Source organism: Argiope bruennichi, chromosome X2 (assembly GCF_947563725.1).
Source record: "Argiope bruennichi chromosome X2, qqArgBrue1.1, whole genome shotgun sequence".
NCBI lineage: Eukaryota > Metazoa > Arthropoda > Arachnida > Araneae > Araneidae > Argiope > Argiope bruennichi.
Window position 1 is genome coordinate 87,052,100 of NC_079163.1, and position 22,706 is coordinate 87,074,805.

The window sequence follows — 22,706 nt, forward strand, 5'->3', positions numbered from 1 at the left end:
TGTGAACACTATTTTTATTGTCTAGTGCTGTTCGGTGATGGTTCACAAACATGTTATTAGGCTAGATGCCAAGAAAATTTCCCACTCTCGATGTAAAAGGACAGATTAATAATGGACGTAAAAGAATTACGCAGACTACTTAATAACACACGTAGGTCAGCATTCTAATCTGATGGAAACAAAATAACTAGATGCTCGTAGCATAATAAATGGCAGTTCACTCAATGCTTTGTCTAGAATTTCGATTTGTAATTGTCTAAAAGGGGTGCGATATAAGTTTAGATGAACAATTATACAAAAAAAAGTTAATTTCGTAAGTTTTTAAAGTAGAACATCCTTTCGATTTCTTTTCTGCGATTTTTGTTCGATTATTCGAAAACTGGGAAATAAGTCTTTTCATTTGTCTTTTTAAAAAGTTGAAGCACTAATATTCAGAATGTAATTATTTGTAATTAACATAAACCTGTAAATCAGCGCTGATAACATATAACTCGTAAACAAATAATAAGCACTTTTGGGATATCGTAATAAAAAAATTGCATTTGTAACTTAAAAAATTATTATTGTTGATATGTATCTAGAGAAATTTATCTTATATTCCCTTCGGTCATAAATCTTGATGAATAATCGATATGATTATAATCTTATTATTTGATTAATAAAACTTTAAAAAAAAATATGCGAACACTAACATTAAATTGCTGATTCAGGTACTTGAGTCCCTATAACATGAATAGCATGCTTTATCAGCATAATTATCTGATAATAACTGAGCATGATACTTTAAAAATATAAGGCTTAAAATTACTGATTCTGCAATTTTTGTCATTAATTTCGTAATTAAATGAATAGAGAAAATTATTATTGTAACTGCAATATTGTGTTTGAGATTTAATCTTTTAAAAGAATTGTGGGTTCAACAGCTACCATTACCTAAATAGGAAATTTTATTAATGTAACTATAACATAAACAGATGGGATTAATATTATAACTACAATCTCAGTATCTAGAAATAAACCTTTAAAATTACGTGACTTAAAATTGATAGTTTCTGCCACCAATGCCATTCTTGCCTAAAATTCAATCTGAAATGAATTGAGTAGTTTAATAATATAACTACAATTTTAGTGTTTGATAGTTATCTCTTAAAATATTTCTAATTAGTGCATTCGAACACTACTATCATACAGAAAAAGCCTAGATAGATTAATTTAGATTAGATAGATTAATTTTTAAATATTAAAGATTAATCGATTAATTAATTAATTGATAGATTAGATAGATTAATTTTTAGATAATAGATGAAATTATTTGATAGATTAATTTAAGATTAGATATATTAATTTTTAGATAATAGATGAAATTATTTGATAGATTAATTTAAGATTAGATAAGATTAGTTTTTAAGATATTAGATAGATTAATTTTTAGATAATAGATGAGATTATTTGATAGATTAATTTAAGATTAGATTAGATTAGTTTTTTAGATATAAGATTGATTACATAGATTAATTTTTATAATATTAGATAGATTAATTTTTAGATTAATAGATTAATTTTTAAATATTAAATTTAATAAACAATTATTATTACAAAATTAATAATCACTTTTAACGATTGCTTTTATGAGAAGAAACAAGACTGCTGGAATGCTTGATGCAAACTAAGAAGAAAGCTTTTTCCTAAATTAGATTCCTTTCTTCCACACATTCTGCGTCTGACTCACTTTGTTCTATTTTTATTTATTTTGGCAACTAATTTATCTAATTCTTGACGGATTTTTATATTCAATGCATTTTTATTTGTTATTACAAAATTCCTCTGGAATGGACTGCATACTTCAAAACAAACTGTCTCCAAAATTATTCTTCCTATTCTTGAATAAAATAAGATCTCATAAAATACTATCTGCTAATTCCATACTATCCATAATTCCATAATTTAATACTATCCATAATTTAATAATTCCATAATTTAATACTATCCATAATTTAATAATTCCATAATTTAATACTATCTGCTTGGTTGCTAATTCCAAGAAATGATTCAGTATCTTTGTGATGGGGTTCTCGTTTAAAATGGATGTGTTTACGCATTCATTTTGCTTTGATTTTTTTTATCACCTGTTTCTTCTTCAAAGAAAGCGAAAGGAAGGTAATTTTGTTTCTCATTTTTATTAGTTGGTGTTAAAAAGCCTATGCAAACTCCGAGGAAATTTCTGTGTTTCTTTGAATTGTAGATAAAAGATGAGGGATCCAAACAAAGCTAAATAGAAGTAATTTCTTTTCATCAATTCAGAATGAAATTAAAACAGTTTTAGTTTAAAATAACTGTTACACTTAAATAAAAATTTCTGATAAAAACTAAATTTTTAACTAAAGAGTATGATTGAACAATAACATTTTATATGTAAGAATTCATAAAATAAATATAAAAGATAGTGTAAGAAAAGGACTTCAAAAAATATATTTTTCAACACTCAACATATTTTTCTAGCATTCTTAAAAGCAAACTATTCAAATACATTATTCAATTTTTAGATTCATTTTAATCATTTATAAACAAAAAGAAAATTATTATGAAAATATTACTATCTATCATCCATATTACATATAAATTTTTTACACTTTTGTATTTTTGTATCAATTTACACAACATTATAGTTTGTATCCTTAGTTATATTACATCATATCTTTTTTTCTCCTGTTTACGCCAAAGTAAACAAATTAAATAGATTCCTATTTTATTCATGATTTAGCCCTTTTTAACACAAACAGTAGAAAAATGCAAGTACAAGAGAGTTTTTGTGATAGATATTATAATAAATTATGAAATAAACCGAATATTACGCATATATTATAAATTATATTATATAATATTTTATGTATGAATTAAAATATTCTTTTTGAAATTTCACCTTTGCTAAACTTTACAGTACAAGGAAAAAATACCAAGAGGCTGCTTTGAAAATAAAGTCTAGATTTATACAACATCGTGTACAAGTTTTAACAAAAAGATGTTTATACTTTTACAGTGGTTTGAAAACAAATTAGTGGTCTGGAATGAAAAAAAAATATTTTAAATATTTATTATTTAGCTTCTAACCTATAATGAATTATTATACAAATGATGAACTCTTGAAATCATTTTCTTTTCCAAATTCACCATCTAATGGCGTCAGTCTTATGGAATTCAAATTTATTAAGCTAGTGGTTTAATTAATAGTTAAAACAATATTTTATTATTTTCTAAACTTATTGAAAATACACAACTGTACAAAATTTTAAAATTCTAATATGAGAAAAAGAAAGTTGAAAATCTTTTTCGAATTCCAATGATTCAAATAGGGAACAAATCAAATTAAATAAAAGATAAAAAGTTTCGTAGAAATATAAAATATAAATCAACATTAAGTGACGAGACAAATTTGCGAAATGTTGGCTGTAAAAACTCACGAATGCGTTATCAGGGAAATGAAATTCCTGTGAAAGGCAAATATAAAATAAACAATATTTCGAAGCGCATGCTCAATAACAATCTTAAAAAAAACCTGTTCATTTTAAAAATAATTCATGTTTTAAAAAATTAGAAATTTTTAATTACTCTAAGATTTCCGAAATAATTTAATTGGATTTTATATGTTGTCACTTTAAAAGAAAAAAATTAGAAGGAGCTGAATCATAACAACGTAGCATATAGGAACCCGTTATTTCAAACTTTTTCTGTTGAAGCTTCTCGTGGAATAACATTTTATTTTACTTTTGCAAAGAACATCAATTTAAGTAGGTAAATAAATTTAAAAGTTAAAAAAAAAGACGCGATTAGAGTCGGTTCGGCTCCCTTTGTAGAGATTAAATAAATTTCTTTATTCTCTGAAATTTATTATGGATTTAATTTTATGTAGGCTGAATTTGAAACACGCCCTTTCTTTGTTTAAAAACTCACATAGATTGTCAGGAAATATTAACAAAGTAAAGAATCATTATATATCCTCTCGAATATAAACTTTTATTGATTCCCAAGCTAGAGAACCTAATTTGTATTTCACGAGAATAAGCTGCTTAGAAAAGCTTATTATCCTAAGCCCCCTTTTTTTTGGTTTCAACTATACGGAAACTCCTTTTTAAAGACCATAAATAAAATAATTTTCCCTAGATAGTAAGGCTTTATTCTAAATAATCATTCGTTGGTAATCACCGGGGAATAGACATTATGTTTGTGCATCATCTCGTCATTTATCTTCAATTATCGTCATATAACATTGACAAAAACAGAAAAATGCAATGTCCTCCTTCATTTGGGATTAAATATATATCAGCACTTAAAATTTTAAAAGGCTCCTTTTATTATTTAAAGAGGAGAGGATTTTTGTGCTAAATATTAATGCATTGTGAAAGCTCATTTTGAGTTCCCGAGAGATGATAATGATTTTAATTTAATAACAACACGATGATGCAAGTAAATTGTCTCTTAACTTTTAAAAGCTGTTAATGAAGTCGTAAACTAGTTTAATTCTTTTTATTTTCTCATATATGCAGTATAACAACGACAAAGTATTTTAATCGTCAAAAAATCAATGTAGAAATTTAGCTGAATCCCTCTGTTTTTTTTCTCTCTTCCCCTGTCAGAAAAGAGTTGTATTATATTTGTTGGTCTTTCTATGAATAGGATGGTTGAAGTAAAAGCAAAAAGACAGATTGATGAATTTATAAATGTGGCTTTGACAAATTGTAGATATGTACCTGATTTTGAATCTGAGTGTTCAAAGGAAAATGATTCAAAATATATATTTGATTTCTTCATTATATTATGGAAGTAAGACAAAACGTTGCGTATTAGCTGGCGAGAAATTCAAGGCCAGAACACCTATTCAGTATAAAACATATTCTTGCATTAAAATATAATTTTTCAGTTTTATTTAAAATTGAAACTAGTTTTTTTATTGGTTTTATTTTTCATATGAGAAATTAATTTTTACTTTTCATATAATTAAAATTTGCTATTATTAAAACATTAAAATATTATAGCACTCTGAAAAATAAAATTTATTAACTGAATTGCTACACAGTATGTTGTTGTATAGTATATGAATATTAAAAATTATTATAGATTATATATGATGAAAATTATCCCGGCACTTTTGAATTGATACATTTTTTTTTTCTGTTTTCTTTGAAAAGCTGTACTAATTGTACTTTAACATCAACTATACAACGGATATACTTCAATTCATATTTTATAATCAAGATTCAATCTGACATTTATGGAACAGAATAGAAGTTGGTGGAGAAAAAGAATAAGTTGCGCTCATCCCATTTCAAAAACAGTTGTTTATTTTTTGCAAAAATCTTCAGTGGATTTTCTGTTGTTTATGAACTGAATTATATGAATATGTACTTGTATTTGCATAAAAGCAGTAAGTATGCTCGGAAAAAAATATTTAAAAAAAAAACTAATTTTTTCTACGAATTTTTTTGTTTGTAGCATGTAGAATTTAATACCTTATTTAAGATTCAATATATATTTTTGTCGATTTGATCATTGGCTTTCAACGAAGATTACAAATGAACAAATTTTGAAAACAATTATATCTGATCATATTCTTTGATTACTCAAAATACTGCGGAATTACCTTAGTTAGTACCCAACATTAAGAAGCGAATGAAAAATCGATTATAAAGGTTTATCTTTACAAATATAAAACAAGTGAAGTTAAATAAAGAAACGTGTAAAAACTCTATTACGCAGTTTGAAAAATACACGAATAAAAATTCTAAGCGTAATATTTACCTTCAAAAGATTTTAACAACGTTATGATAATTTGATTAAATTTCTTTTTATACCATCCTTTAAATGTGTGTTAAAATGAATATTTTTTGCGTTTACTTTACGTCGTATTCATATGTTTTAAACTGTTTGTTTTGCAAGCCCTTTAAATTCTACAACAAAATGTTTCCATTACTCATGTATAAAATAAGACATCAAAATGTATAGATAAATGTTTACAATTTAATAACATACTATATGTTGAATTTCATAGCACACGAAGATAAAGAAATGCTTTTTAAATATTGGATAGTCCTATGAAAAAAAAAGACAAATTTGTTTCATAGCTAATTAAAAGATATTTTAAAATCTGGATGAATGCAACAAAAGAAATTAAACAGTTGAGTTATAGAATTATGAAAGGTAATAAAATATTAATGAAAGGTAATAAAATACTATAATTTATTACTAAATAGCACCTAAGTAAAATGGAAGTGTATGAAAACGATAAGTTTCAGTCATTAAATCATGAATTTCCGTTTATGTGTGTCATGTTATCTAAAGAGCCAAAAATCAAATTCCTTCCTCCCTTCCTGGATAAACGAAATAACCGCCAGTTTTGTTTTGTTTTTAATTTGTGCAAAAATAGTATTGAAGATTTAATTCAAATACCAATACATTGTTAGTGAGCTATTGCACATATATGAAAGTTTTAATGCTTAACAGTTCAAAGAAATGAAAGAATGGCATATTTCGTGTTTTAAAAGCCATTTGTTGTTTAGACTTGATTATTGGTCTAATATTTTTCATCTATATTCCTATTAAACTACTTTTAATAAACTTTAAAGATCAAATGTAAGTCGTTTTTTACTAATTTAACTTAAGATCGCACTTTTTAGATCTTCGAAGAAATTTTTTTAGTTTCAATTTTATAAAAATGACGATTTGGGTTGGAATATAAACTGAATTTTATTACTCGCTACTGAATACCATGTTTATTTAGTAACATTAATATCTTTCACAACAAGAATTTGAATCTCTAATTCAATTAAAACAGTTTCTCTGTATCTACAGAAATAAACTGGAATGGAATCAGGTCACTAAAATTAAATAGTTAGGTAACCTGATTCTGTTAAATCTGTGAAAACTGGTATTCTTCGACTTTACATTTTACGTTTTAACTATACAATAACTATTTCGGCAAGGACATGCACCGGCGTTGGCCTCTTTATGAGGTTCTGATTTTGTAATCGAAATGTTCGGTAAGTTCGAAGCATGATTCCGTCAAAAATGCATATATGAGTCAATTGCAACGCAGTGCGACCGTAAGTAACGATCGTGTAGCTTTAAAAGGTGACTTATAAAACACTGAACTAATTGGGACAGAAATCATAGTTTTGCATCATGGGCTGATAATGATGACTGCATTTCAACGGAAACCTCTTTTCAAACTGACGTATCATACCAGAGAGACAGCTTTTCAACCCAATGAATTCAACTTGCCAAAGGCCTTCACATACTGTAGTTTCGGAACTTAAATCAATGGTCCTCCGATCTCAAAGCCATGAGTCTGAGGAGAGGCAAATAGGGGCCAGCACTTTGAAGGTTTCTTTCTATTGTTAGAAAATGTTCCAAATGTTCCCTGCTTCATTAGAATTCATTAGTTCAGGTTTTAATTGCAAAGTTTATACCAATGATAAGTTTTATTACAAAATAAAACCCAGCAAATAACTTTTTCCCTAATGATGTGTCATACTATCGTTGAATGAAACTCTGTTATCTGGAGAAGAAAGAAAGAAAAAAAAAAAACGTTATTTACATTTGGTATTACACTCATTTTGTATATGTGTGAGGCGAGCATGTGAGTTTCCTTCTCCTGAACGTAATGTGATTTTTCTGTAAACACTTTCCCTTTATAAACAGTTTAAAATTAGTTAAGTATCAGGCCGTGCTTCATAACTCGCTATTCGTCCATGTTACGGGGAATAGAATATTGGGTTGTGGTGTAATGTAAATCATTTACAATACTACATAAGTATTATAAATGATGTACAGTGTTTATTACAATCTATAGGTTTGCATTGCCCTTGTTTCTATAAAATTGAATTAAAAAAACTTTATTAGATATAATATTAGAAGTAGAGATATTTTTTATTCAGTTCTTGGTTGAAGAACTTCGAATTAGTAATTAATTTCATAGTGATGGTTTGTTATCGTCCTTTGAGACCACAAATCTTCCTTGACCTATAATTAAAAAAATAATATAAAACTTTATAAACTTTATTCAGTTACCATTATTAAACTTTATTTATTTGAAGTCTTAATGAATAAAGTTTATAAACTATATTTATTTGAAGTCTTAAATGCAAAATAAATATCCATCAATTTAATTGAAGAAGCATCAATTCAGAGGTATATATTAAGAAGAACCATTAAAACAAAATACTTCAGATTCCCAGTTCTAATTTTTAAGCAAAAACCTATGCTTTTGAAGTACACATTGCTTCTAAAGAATTATAAGAACTCAAAGATAAAATATGATTCAAAATACCCCTTCCCAAACTCTTTGCATCTTCGTTCATCATTTTTTGTAAAGAGGTAGACTTCAGTTTACGTTTTTATTTTTACTCATAGCAAAGTAATATCTCTTCATGGATAAAGGAAAAGCCTTTCAAAATCATTCATTGTGAGGAAGATAAATGCTCCTGGAGTTTGAATTTTTCTAAAACAATACAGACAGGAAACTGATCTCAACTTCTTTAGTTATTTGTCGGATGAATAACAACACGCAACCACTCATACACTAAAACACGCAGATAAATTTTATTATTCCAAATCTTTAATATCAAAATTCCGCAAATATTTCTATCAGAAGAAAAATGAAATGAATCTGACCACCCACTAAAATGAAACAAATTTCTCAAAAGAATGCGAAGAATTTCAAAATCACTATAAATGGTATTTTGATCCTATTATCTATCTATAAGGTTATTGACTGATTTGAATATTTCCTCTGCTAGTTAGTGTAATTTTAATTTTTTTAATACTCAAGGGGCTGAAAATATCAAAATTCCTGACATTTTGATTTTATATTTTAAATAATGGAAATAATATTCTGAAATGATATGTCTAATGAATTATAGCACATAGACACATATTCAACAAATAACAAAAATATTACAATGCATAAATGATTTCATTCGTTTAAATCTAAATGAGATTATTTATTGAAAGAAAATAAAAGTAGATTATACCCAAAGCAAAATAAATCTCTCAAAGGAATAAAAAGTTCAAAAATACTTTAAAGGGCATTTTTAATTCTATTATCAATAGATTTAAGTATTTCTTCTTTCAGTTGATTTCAGATTAACTTTCAATTTTTTTTTAATAGTGCAGGTGATGAATAAATCAGGATTTATGTTTATTGTACTTTCCCTGAGAATAAACAATATTTTCTCCGGATCAGCAGCGCCTAAAGGAATCGAGTGTTATTTTTGTTTCGTTTTTGTATTAGGGTAATTTAATAATGAAAGCAGGTTTTCATTATTATTCGGGAGAAACTAACTTTTTTAGTTTTGTTTTCATAATTCAATTCTCTTCCTTTCACATTTGTTAGTGTAATTAAATTATTATCCTTTCTACGTATGTTTCATTCACAATAAATTTTGAAAGATACAAGGAAAAGTTTATTCCTTTCGTAATTTAATATAAAAAGAGTAATCATAAAAAGCTAATTTTATTTTTTTCTCTTTAAATGGCAAACAGACAATACAAAAAAGCTTGCATAATTTATTTTTGTGCCTTAAAGTATTCTGAAGGCATTAAGAAGTCATTATAATTTGTTTCTTTTAGCCATTTTCTTGGAAGTAATTAGCATAAAATATGCCCTTTTTCACAGAGAAAAAAGTTTAGTATGCTATTTATTTTAACAATTTATAATATTTTTAAAATTAAGAACTCTTTTTAACCAAATTTATATAAGAAAAATTGAACTCATTTAAGATTTGAATTATATGATCAGATTTAAGGTATGTCTTCAAATTAAAATATATTTGATGGTGTGGATTTATGTTTCCTTATTTTTTTTTTATAAGACGAGATATTCGTTGACCTAGTAATTAGATTTCGGCTTCGAAACAAATGGCTTTTAGGTTTGAAATCCCATATCACCAAATGCTCCTCCATGTATGCGAACCACTGACGTCAAGAGCATAACATCCCCCAACTAGTGAGGCAGAAAGTTTGGAGGGTATTCAGCTTTTTTTAAGTCCTTTTTATGCGACTATAATTCAAAATTGCAAGCATATCCCCAAAAATATTTCCTAAGATCGGGACTTTAATATAATCGAATTAAACTGCATATAAACTATACTCCTTAATTTCTAAATTAATAAATTTAAACTTTCCTTAAACAAAGATTTGATTTAAAATGTTATTTTGAAACTAATCGGAAACTCTTTTGAAACTGGTTCATTGCTTTGAATCGTGCAGCAAGAGCGAGGAGGACAAATGAGCTAGTAGCTCCCTACCAAATTTTCAAACCACAGGAAGATTCCAAAAGATTTCATGCTCAAAAGACATATTGGGTATATAATGGAAGAGGGTCTCGAACCTGTGACCCTGCGTTGCGGAACTATCAGCCTACCATAGAAGTGTAATGCAACAAGGTTTCAAATTTCACAACGTATAAAAAGTATTTAAATGTCTGAAGCACTAATCATAAGATTAATTAACTTGATGAGCATGGATTTACGATGTTTAGTAAGTCTGGATTTGCTAGAATAAATTAAGATCTACAGAAAAGCGTATAACATAAATAATTTTAACTTTTTCCTTGCACAAAACTTTTATTGCATGACCAAAAGTTTGGAAAACTCCTCCTCTCGATTTAAAATATGCATTTGTTATCATTTTTTTTATTTCTTTGTATTTCATGTTTCATTTGAAGTTTAAATTTTTCGATTTAAATTGGAAAAAACAAAAACTAAATTAAGTTTGGAATTTGTATTACTTTGTTAAAATTTAATGATTTGCACTGAAGCCATGTAGCATAAGAATTATTTTTAAAAAATTCTACATAATATTCGACTAAATTTTCCAAATACACTTGTCTATATATTTTACTCCACACTCCTACGTTTCTTAATGGGTCACTTGTAACAATCTGGCATTTAATACTCACTGAATTTGTTTCCTTTGTCTCAACGAAAAATATTTGTAATACTTCACAGTTCAAGCATTAATATTTATAAGAGGTAATAGCTTAATAATTAAAGCACTAATTGATTGTTTAATTAATAACTAATTATTCCCCTTTCATATAATGAACTGATATATCAGTAAAGTGACATTTGCAAAATATTGATTAATGGGCGAAGTTTTTTAATACAGAATTCATGTTTAATTTCACACTTTGGAAAAATGTTGGAAATAGAGCTTTCTAGACATGTATTTCATTATAGGCAATATTTGCGGCCTCATTCAAATTTAGAATAACTCACTATCTCATCCCATGTAATCGAAATTTGAACATGATGCCCCTTCTTCGTATATAAACAGGATACCATAGACATATGACAGAAGCTAAACTACCCAGGTCCAAAATGGTGGATTCAAAACTCGTATTCTTTAAAGACATGCTTCTGTACGTGGACTTGGCACATGTTAAAATATTATATGCTTAAATGGCTTTACACTGGTTTCACGTGAAAGCTTTGAGATTAGAATGTCAGCTCTGATGCTGTCTTTGTCTTTCTACAGAGGCTTGAAACTTGCATGTGCATCCCAAAATAGCTGACAAGTGGTTTCAAAATAAAACTTAAATCTCACAAATTAATTTATTAGCAAAAATCATTTTCTATTACAAAGAAAAGAAACTTAATAAATGACTTTTTGGAACTAATTTCATATTTTGTGCTTGTATTGCCATATTGAATGTTATCATATCCATTTAGTAAGTTTCTATTCCAATAATTATATATATTTAGGCTGGTGATAACATTTTAATTGTTCCAACATGACATCGCAAGAAATTAAAATTCGAATTTCTGACCTGTCACCATAGAGTATCAAGAAGGGAAACATTGTCTTTTTTTTCTGAAAGGGGCTTACTTCATTGACTTTATGTTATTTACGAGGTCTGACAATTTCTTTCTGGCAAACTTTTTAGATGGCAGACCTATTAGTTGTCTTTTCTCAAATCTCACCCACTGTATATACACCAGAATGAGCGAGTTCCATACTCACAATACCAAAAATGTGGTGCAAACCGCAATTTCCCCCCAAAATTTTCTGAAAAAAAAAAAACTCTTTGAATTAATTTTGCAAAAGTATTCAAGAAATATTTATTAGGTCTCCTAGCCAAATGATATAGGCATAAACTATTACATTATCGCAAGAATCAACCACAGTTTCAATATGAATCAAAGATGCGAGCATTGGATATATGAAGCCCGCATCATAACAATACATTCTAATCTCTCGACATATTCTACCGTATACTTCTACATTATGATGTGTTTTATATTTAGCTTCGTCGTATAATGAATAGATTTCTATTTATATTTCGGTACAAATTTTCTTCTGCTGACTTAATGAGTCGGAACTTTGACATAGATTTACTGCTTTCCAGTGAATATCAAACCTAGATTTTTTCCTAATTTTTTTTCCTTGGAAACTTCTTTTTCCTATACTTCATGTAGAAGAAGATAATAAAAGAAAAAAAATTAAATGTTTAGATAAATTTTAAAATATGCTTCGTGTTTTAAAGTTTGAGATTGGGAAGGATAAAAATTCATTAAAATATTTCCTTCGAATCAGATACGAGTTCCATTATATCTATCCACCTGGAATGAATTACAACCGAAGAAGACAAAGAGAGGGGCTTAATACTTCAACTTTAACTGCCATTTCACCGTTAAGACGGAAATATGACATCGTCTTTCTTTACACTAGTGAACTTGAAGATAAGAAAGAGTGTTTTTCCTGTTTCAAAGGAAACCTTGAAAACCTCTGCTTTCTGATAACGTAGCGAGGTAGACGATTCAAATTGCTTGTAAAACAAATCTGCCTTTCATATGTTTATTAGCTTTCCTCATGTTTGCCGGCCTGAACAAATGGATTACTTTGCACGCGGACGAATTTTTCCAAGGGTAATGTACATATTATTTTTATTCAGTGGGGGAGGAAAACATTTCTTGTTTAGTTAGACACAAGCTCTCAAATGTTGCATTTTCACTTATCAAAATAATTGCTCTCAAATGTTACATTTTCACTTTTCAAAATAATTGCTGCTTATGTACTACTTTAATAAAAAGGAATAATGACAGACATTTTCCAGAATTTAAAAGAATTTTTAAAATAGTTATTTGAAATTGAATAAAGTAATTAAATAAATTGAATAAAGTAAGATAAATTTTAGTTGCTTCATTCTAAAGATGTTAAAATGGGTCAAACTTTTTGAAATAAATAAAAGAAAGATAAAAAAAAACATAACTTCCATATGGGAATTTTGGTAAATTTCTGAAATGAAAACCGGCCATAATTTATCTCTTAAAGAGAAATGGTATAAAAAAATATATGCTATCAATCATTTCTTAAACTTTAAAAATACGTTGATTGCAAATTTTCAGCAAAATAATAATTCATAAAAATATTATGCAACAAAACTTATTGATGGCTTACTATTTTAATTCTTATAAATTCCTACATTATTATTGATAAATGGCTAAAATGACAAACTACCATCATTTATTTCCGAGAAAAGAATGGTATCAAACCAAATAAAAACTATAGATAATTCTTTAGATTAAAAAAATACTGGTTATTCCGCTCCAGAAAAAGAATATTCTTATTATTTTGTATAATAACAAAAATTGATAGTTCAATCCTTTTTAATTCTTAAATATTTTTATGAATTCAGTGTTTCAAGGAATGGAAAATGTAAGTTCAATTAAATAATATTAAAAAACTTGAATTTGAAAAAGTGTATGAAATAAAAAGACATTAAAACACTGAAGCATAACAGCAAAGTCTTACACGCTTTAAATCAACATTTCTTTTATGTGAAAAAAGAAAGCAAATCTCACAGCGATTCACCAAACTTTTCTTCTTCTTTGTTGAACCTGTTGATTTTTCTTCAACAATAGTCGGAATAACGAGAAACGAAGGAAACGAAGAATGAAATGAAAAGTGTCTTCAAACACAAAGGCCTGATTAGTTGCACCATTGACAATGAAGCAAGAAAGAAATGAAAGCGTGGAGAAAATTAAAAGTATCTTCAAGCTTCACTGGTTTCGATCAGAAATTCTTTTGAATAAACCTTACAACGTTTTTCACTGGAAGGCTGTCCAAATAAACTCATAATAGTTTGAACATTCCCTTTCTAATGAATACTTTATTCATTGACAAAAATATACCATCCACAAAAGATTATATAAATGTTTGGATCATGAGCTGCTTTGAAATTTTTAAAATAAAAGGTACTTTGCATAAAATTGAGATTTTATTTACAAATATTGATAATGTTATAGCATTGGCAACCATTACGTATGCAGAAACTTTTAAATCGAATATATAACCTCTATGTTTAAAGTTTTCATTTATATCATTCATGTTATACTGATTAATTAATACTAAAATTTAATAAAAAAATGTACACATTCTTTTTAAGACTTAAAAAGATGATTAAATATTCGAAAAAAAATATCCGTGGCAAATTTTTTCGAAGGTTAAAAGGTAAATATAATAAAGCGACTAGACATTTATCTCTGAATGATATAAGAATGAATCCAAGGACTCCGATTTGAATATTAAACATTGCTGCATAGACGTATAATCAAATAAAAAACTCAATTCCATTACGTCTATAATAGAATCCAGTCTAATCTCATTTTCAAAACAGTTTCTTCTTTCAACCGCAAAAATTTTTCGTCATTTTAACTCTCTTTGAGTCGCGAGATTTTACTTTTTCTTCTCCGTTAATTTTATAACAGCTTCCACCAAAAAGAACCTTCTTATTTAAAGTATATTTCTTTAGTTAAAATGGGCTGAATATTTTCTTCACAATTCTAAGAACCAATCCTATTTTTAGTCGATTTAACTTCAGATATTCTCTTTTGTACCTTATAGTGCTTAGAATATTTTTTTTCCATACAGATTTAGATAATAAGCTTTAAAATGTAATTGTTTATCTCATGAAATGATTCACATGCAATTGGAACTACTTTATGTATGTTGAATATTTGATCTTCAAAAAATACCGAGTTAAAAAATTGATAAATCTTTGATATGGAATTAAATCATGAATTTAACTAAAATGAATGAAAGTGACTTCACATTACCCAGAAACATTTGAAAATCTTTACTATTACAAACCGGATTGAAAATAGTAATCAATGCTGATTAGATTATTTTTTTTCTTATGTTTAATAAAAAGGTGATGTTATTGTCACGTTACAGAATTTCCCTACCATTTACAGCTTCCTTTTTTGTGATAATATTATATTTGCTGGAAATAAAACTAAGGCATATTTTGTTATTATTCTTAATTCTGAATAATTTCCCCCTCATAAGCCACATGAATGTTTTTAAAAAATATATATATCATTTTCATCAGTTAAGCACAATTTTGCTTATTTTCAACTGTTTTTTAAGATGTATCACCTGAAAGAAAAACAAAATAAAAGAAAAATTTATGTCTTCTCAAGAAATGAAAGCATGCCATGATTATTCGAATAACCGTAACATTCTCTAATTATCCACATATCGAATGAATGGAATTACTGAAGGCGTATCAGATTTGGGAAGGGATCCTAATCTTCGCAACAAATGAAGCGAAAAGGATTGCCTTTACGACACTATTTCTTGAAAAGACAGCTCTTGAGACCTTCTCCAACATTTAATTACAACCACCAGTTTTTCTTCTCTATCTCGCTATTGAGGATAAATGACAAAATTCTGACGCCTGTCCCAATTATCTTGATTATTTGTTTGGATTCAGCAGTAACAAAATAATTTTGCTCATGTTTTTTATTAGTGTTTCTCCTTAAGGAATTTTTGTCCACCAATTCCTGCCGTACCATTTTCCCACCAGAGGTCCATTGTGTCACCAACCACTTCCTTTTATTACACACTTTTATATAATGTAACTTCTTTCATGTTTGGAAATATGTGTCGTTTTATAATTGATATTTTATTTTCATTTTAAAATATAAGAATTCTAAATTTTTGTATTGGTAATAAACAATACAAAATTTTAATATTTCTTTTAATTTAACTATCTGTTGATCATTTAAATTTAATAGAATTTTGCTTCCAAATGAAATCCTCCGTATAATTAATTAGATAAACTTTAATTCCAAGGTTTTTAATAATCATAATAAACAATTATGATGCATATCGAAGATTTAAAAATATAGAATAATAAATATAAAGCATTTATGAAAACTTGGTTTTATTAGTTCTTTAAAACATAAATTTATCCAAAAATTTCGAGGTCACAGAAAAAGTCTTAAAGCCTAATAACTGTGCTATAAGAAATTTGTCACAATAAATGCCATAAGAGTGAAAATTCAACATATATGTGTTTTTATTATATGTTACATAAAGCATCAAGTTTTTAAGACTTTTTTCGACCTCCAGTTTATTTTATTAAAAGATTTTCTTTCAGTATGTTCAGCTATTTAATGCTTGAATTATTAACGACTCTTTTATCGCTTTTAAGTAAATTTTAATTCTATATAATTACAATGAGCTTTGTTGACTGATATTTTTTTCCACTTTTGTTTGTTCGGCTCAAAGCGATATTTTTTGCTAGAAATGAATAGTTTCTAATTTGCTTCTTGTCTTACAAAGAGAGGCATGACTTAGGAAATTCAATACGAGATGAGACTTAGTGTACTATTAGTATTCTTTTAGGATGCGCATCGATTAATCTATAAAAAGTGAAATAACAGCCATTTCCAGAAAAAAAAACCCATTCAGATCTTCGGCACAGTTTGTATACTAACAACTTGTCGCTATCGATCAGCGGCGAAACAGAATGAATAACAAATTTCTCTTTAGAACGGTTTATGAGAATTCGATCTATCATGTAGCATTTTTTAGTATTTTCAAAATAAATTCAAAAGATTAAGTTATTATAAACACAATTTAACATAACAGATAATAGCTATAACTATTGCTTTCATTAAAAACTCGTTATATCTTTTAAATTATTTGAAAAAAATTTGGTCCAAAATTCATTATATCCTTATAAAGCCATTTTATTCCTGTAAAAATGGAGAGCAAATGTACTGTTAAGTGTACAGACAGATGGTACAAAATGTGCTCATTTCTCAACAGATCCCCTAAAGGAATATTCCTGTTGCGTCATTTAATAACTGTACAAGATGTCGACATATTTTTTGTGTCTAGTGTTGTTATGATAATCATTATTCTGTTTCACGTGTACCCTTAAACCTAAATATGTGAAAAAAACTTTATAATATTTATAAATAAAAAAAATGAATGAAATTTTTTCATCATGAGTGTAAGTATAATAGTTATTTATCATATTTATAATTATTTAATATTTGAAAATTTAATTTTAATTTTCTTTCATGTATGATATGAATGAACTGTTACTTTATGTATAGAAATCATCAATTTTTTTAATTAAAATTCCTGTAAATCGTTGATTCAATGTGAAAATATTTAAAAATTTATTTTTTTAAAAATTAAAAATGATGACATACTGGATCGAATCTTAAGTAACCGATTGGAAGAAAAGTTCGCTATACTCCTTCGTTGCTGTTCAGTAGAGACAACTTACTATTAAAATGAGGCGAAATTTCGAAGATTTTTTTTTCTCTCCGCGAAATACGCTGGCTATTGTACCTTCATATATTAATGGGTGGACATTTCAAGGTATACTACTATTATGTTACATCTCGTCTCGAACTGAATGTTTCAATTCCCGCCCCACCCTTGTTGGTGAATGAGATTAGCGCGGTATAATCAACCGTGGTTTTTGTACCAAAAAACACGAACAAATTCAAACTTCCTTTTTTTGTGATACCTTTACAATTAGTGATAAATGACTGTTGTGGTATTCCGAATATACTTTGAATAGTATATTAGAAGAAAAATAATTGATTGAAACAAAATTAAGAAATAAAAATAAAATATTTTATCGATTTCTTTATTCTTCCGGTCAAAAATGTATTTTCAATACATCAGAATATTTTATGCATACAGAAAATTCAAATAATCTAGCGAAATACCCTTAAACGACAAAAATTAAGAACTTGGAACATGGTGTTAGAAACGGCATAAAATCAATGAAATTCACGGAATAATGTATGCATTATATATTTCAAATATTCAAGTTCATAAAGAAACTCAAATTTGCTGTACAGATCATTAAGCAGTAATTTATAATGACGTCGAAAGCAATTCAAGACGAAATCGATCAGTTTGCGTTTTATTTTATAGCAAGCAATCAACATAAAATGTTAAGCATTAAACCAACATCCATAATTCTGATGAAACTGAAATTGTAAAATCGTTTGATGCGGTCATTTTTAAGAAGATTTTGTTTCCGATGTATTTGGTCTAGTTTCATAGTGGCTGTTTTATTCACAAAAAAATATGAAGCCGAATCAAACATGTTATCCTTGCTACAAACACTTCTCAGACATTAGATTTAGCATATACTGATCAATTGGCTGTAAGAATGAAAATAATGTAATTTCAATTGCGCATCATTGAATAATGTCGGGAGAATGAACGGAATTCACCCAAGAAATAAAATTGTTAACCTTTGCTATCATCTGTGCAATTATAACGTGTCTGCAAGAAATATTTCATGTATATGGCAAGGACGGTCAAAAATTCTTTCTCAAGAATAGTGTTTTCTGCACGTTGGTGTTGACATTCTTGCAAGTGGCTCATGGTGTGTTAAATATGCGTGTTAAATTTTCCGTTTTCAAGGGAAGGCACGTGCCCTGTCCTGAATACTTCTATGCGTGAGTGTCTTCACGCACGCCAGACTATCTGACTTCTTTCAGCAAGGTCGGTCAAAAAGGGAGAAAAATATCACATAAGCATGTAAGGATGTTGCTATGCTTTTGCCTAGATTCCAAAAATAATTCGAAACATTTTTAACATAATTGCCATTTTTTCCTTATCCAAGTAGGAATTATAAAAAGAAGAATGGAATGTGATCATCAAAATATAAGAATTCTCGTTATTCTGATGAATTTCTGTGTTCTGAAAATTCCTGAATCATATCTATCTATCTATGGATAAGATAACTGAAAAAATCAGCATGCTGGACAGATGAAATTTGGTATACGTACTTTACATTGAAATTAAATATTTCTGTCGAATTATTCAAATGATTACTGTCTAATTATGTTAAATTATGTCGCAAAGGAGTCTGTCTGTCAGTTTGAGTGCACATGAATGTTACAAGTCTGAAATATAACAGACTAGATAAATGAAATTAGGCAAATTGAATAAATGAAATTAGGCAAATTGAATAAATGAAATTAGGCATGCTAGTTGAATAATTATATTAATTTGTGGACTCAATTCCTAATGTAAAGCGATCTATAACACATACTCGATTCGATATGTGATATACAATGAAATTCAATGGATTAGTTTGACAAAATAAAAGTTTCATTTTTATACTTAAATAAATATGTAGTAAGATTCTGAACCTTAGTAATTTTATGATTCAAATTCATTCAGCAATTTGTTTCTGTTTAGGAGCTAACTATTAATTTTCGTTTTTAAAAAAATCTAATGCTAATAAATCTTCATATTGAAAGACCACATTACTTTTTTTTTCGGTTTATTTTAAACTTATTTCGCATATTTGATTACTAGCAAGACCCAAGAGACTTTGATAGTACAATTATAATCTAAAATATTCTTTAGTTTTAGATGATTGAATGATGTTGAGATGTTCAGTCTCACGTAGTTGATGAATGTTTACTTAAATCTTGCAAGAGCGTGGCATTTCACTGAAATCATTTTTGTTACTTAACTAAAATATAACTTTTCATGTAAAACAAAAGCAGGTCAAAATATTTATAGATTAAGAAGACAACCAAATAAAACCTTTTAAAAAGTTGCAATAGGGATTTTTTTTTTTTTCTGTACACAAAGCTCCAAAAAAATCTTATCTTGCGTAGCTCTATCAAAATATTAATTTAAAGATTATATTTAATCCTAAGCTAAAAGCAAAAGTTTATTGTCAATATTTAAATTGTGTCGCTGTTTAATAGGGAAGATGGGGGGGGGCTAATTGTACCAATTTTTAAAAAATACTTACATTTTTAAATGTATTTAAGGTTTTTGTTATTATAGCTACCTTTCAATAGGTTAAGTAACCATTCACAATAAGCATAAAAAATGTTTCTGGTGAAACATTTTTTAAAAACATGTCCGCTGTTACAACTTGCCCCTGATCCGGTACAAATCGTAATGGCAAGGTATAACAATATAAAAACAACAATATTTTAAGTCTTTTTCTCCTAACTATTATTTTGTTTATTCTACTTACTATTACCATTATTATTAAACGTACAAGATATTTGATAATTATTATCACTTAGTATAGTGATAATAAATGTTAGCAAGTAATTTACATAAAATTGTTTGGCATGTTTTTAATATCTTGATTTTGGAGCCGGAGTGTAACTGGTTCATGTCCCGAATTCTCCCAAATACGACCGTATCAGTCTAAGAGGATGAACGCTAAATCTGTCGGGATCAAATGCATTTCCGTTGATGCAATTTGGAGCTCAAAGGATTGCCACCTCAGGGACAATCCTTATCATGTGGGCACTGTTCAGCATTACGTAGTCTATGCCAAAATAACCCTATCGTTTCTTCAAAAAAGATGTTATTGTAATATGCAATATTACAATAACATCTTTAATATTATGCTTCGTCGTAGTTGCTGTGCTAGAACTGTAGTTGTGGAAACAAGGACTAAAATATTATTCTTTCTTTTTCTTTTTAAATCTGTACAACATCCTATTCTTCCCCTTTTCCTCTTTTGTTTTTCTATTTTGGAATTTTTTTCGTATTCTTTTCATTTTCTTTCAGGTTTCTTTATTTTTTTATTTCTTCTTTCTCATGTGGGTCAGTTAGGAAGGGAGGTTTAATTATTATTAAGTGAGCCTTTATAAGACTGTATTCAAGGTGAATTCTTATTGAAAAATCTGATCTTTGATTGTGAATGTTGATATTTAAAGTGTAAAGTCAATATACATGAATCAAACACAAATCAAGATAGATGTCGCAAGCTGTTATATATTACAAAATGGTCCAAGATTTTGTTACAATTTGCCTCATCGCATAGTTCCAGGCGTTTTGGTGAATATAAAATATATTGCTATTAGGGGAAAAAAATGAAAGCAGTTTTTTTTTAATTAATACACAGAAAAGTAAATAACAAAAATTATTTTTAAAAAGAATCTAAGAACTTATCTTAAAGTTTTCAAAATATTTTTTTCATAAACTAAATAAAACGGAGCACATATTCAGGACTTCTCACTACGTGCTTCGGTCGAGCTGCAGTAATATACTCGAAAAGCAATAAACAAAATCATTAATATTTTAGGAAGAAATTGTAAAATTACAATTGCATAATGAATATTTAGTACTCATTTAAAAGACGAATAGACTGAGTCACTGCGTTTCTAAAAACACTAAATAAGTGGTGGAAATATTTTTAATGCACGAGAAAAGACAGTAAGCAAAATGAAAGTAAAGATGTATTATATATTACCTCTCTGACCGTTTAATTTTGTTGCCCAATCAACGAAATTTATTATTGTAGGCTAAGAATTAAAAAATGAAGATTTCTCGAGTTAAATAAATACTTTCTTAGAAATTCACAATGATTTGGCATGCAGTTATAATATCTTTTGAAAATAAATCGATATTTATTTCATTCCTAAAATCCGCCGTCTAAATTACGTATATCGAATTAATGAGTTTATTTATAACAAAATTATTAACTAATGATACAGAGAGCTATGATTTTTCTGATTGCTATTGATTACTATAGAGAGAATGAGTTAGAGATAAAAGATATTATTTTCGGTAAAAATTGGCTTTATTTGATTTGATTGCCTCAATTTAGTTACGACGGGATTGGAAAAATTCTGTTATTTAACATCATTAGTGAATTAATAGTTTCAGAATCACTATGGTTGAAGAAAAAATGCAATATTTTAATGAGAAAATAATAATTTATAATTTAAAACTGATACTTAAAAATAAGTTCAGACGATTGGGTTTTTCTTTTTCAACTGAATTTCTTTCTTTTAATTGTTTTAAGGCCTATACAAATGTTTTTAAAAAATGAACAAATTGACTATTTATGAAATAGGACAGGTTATTTAAATCAAACTTTTAAGACACGATCTTATATTTGTTAAGGGCCAAATGTATGCACGCACCATATGTTCGGAGCAACATAATCAAGAAATGGTTTTTGCGCCACACTGAACAAACTAAAATTTGCTCAACTTAAGTAAAATGCTTCATTATCCAAAAAGAATGCATTAAAAAAGCACTTAGCTTTCATTTTATGATGAAAACATTTCTAAATTATTCATAAATCAAAAAAAAAAAAAAATGGGGGAGTGTCTTTTTGTGGGAGACTCAACGTAACTCTTTGTACTTCAAAAATCAATATGCAAAATAAATAATATTAAAATGAAGGTATTAGAATTATCTAATACGAAATTCATCTCTAAAAAAGCAGTCACTTCAAAAACACAATTTAAATAAAAGCTCTATTGAGATGTGATGATAACTGCATATTCTTTAGGATAAAGAAAAATGTGTCTGGATTTTCAGACATGTAGATTTACCAAGAACAACAACAAAAAAAATACATACATTAATTGAAAGCAATAAATTAATTAAAA

The 22,706-nt window shown here is 27.6% G+C and overlaps 1 protein-coding gene across 3 annotated transcripts in view; it reads left to right on the forward strand.

Moving 5' to 3' along the window:
* LOC129960059 (uncharacterized) overlaps positions 1-22,706 on the forward strand; it is a 353,127-nt gene that overhangs the window by 41,184 nt on the left and 289,237 nt on the right. For 2 of the 3 annotated variants that reach the window (XM_056073113.1, XM_056073114.1), the window contains exon 1: positions 12,789-12,920. The exons of the other annotated variant lie outside the window; for it this stretch is intronic. In XM_056073113.1, coding sequence (XP_055929088.1) covers positions 12,865-12,920 — 56 coding nt within the window. In that variant the 5' untranslated portion in view covers positions 12,789-12,864. Of the gene's footprint in view, positions 1-12,788; positions 12,921-22,706 lie in introns of those variants that run through there. 3 annotated transcript variants of the gene reach the window in all.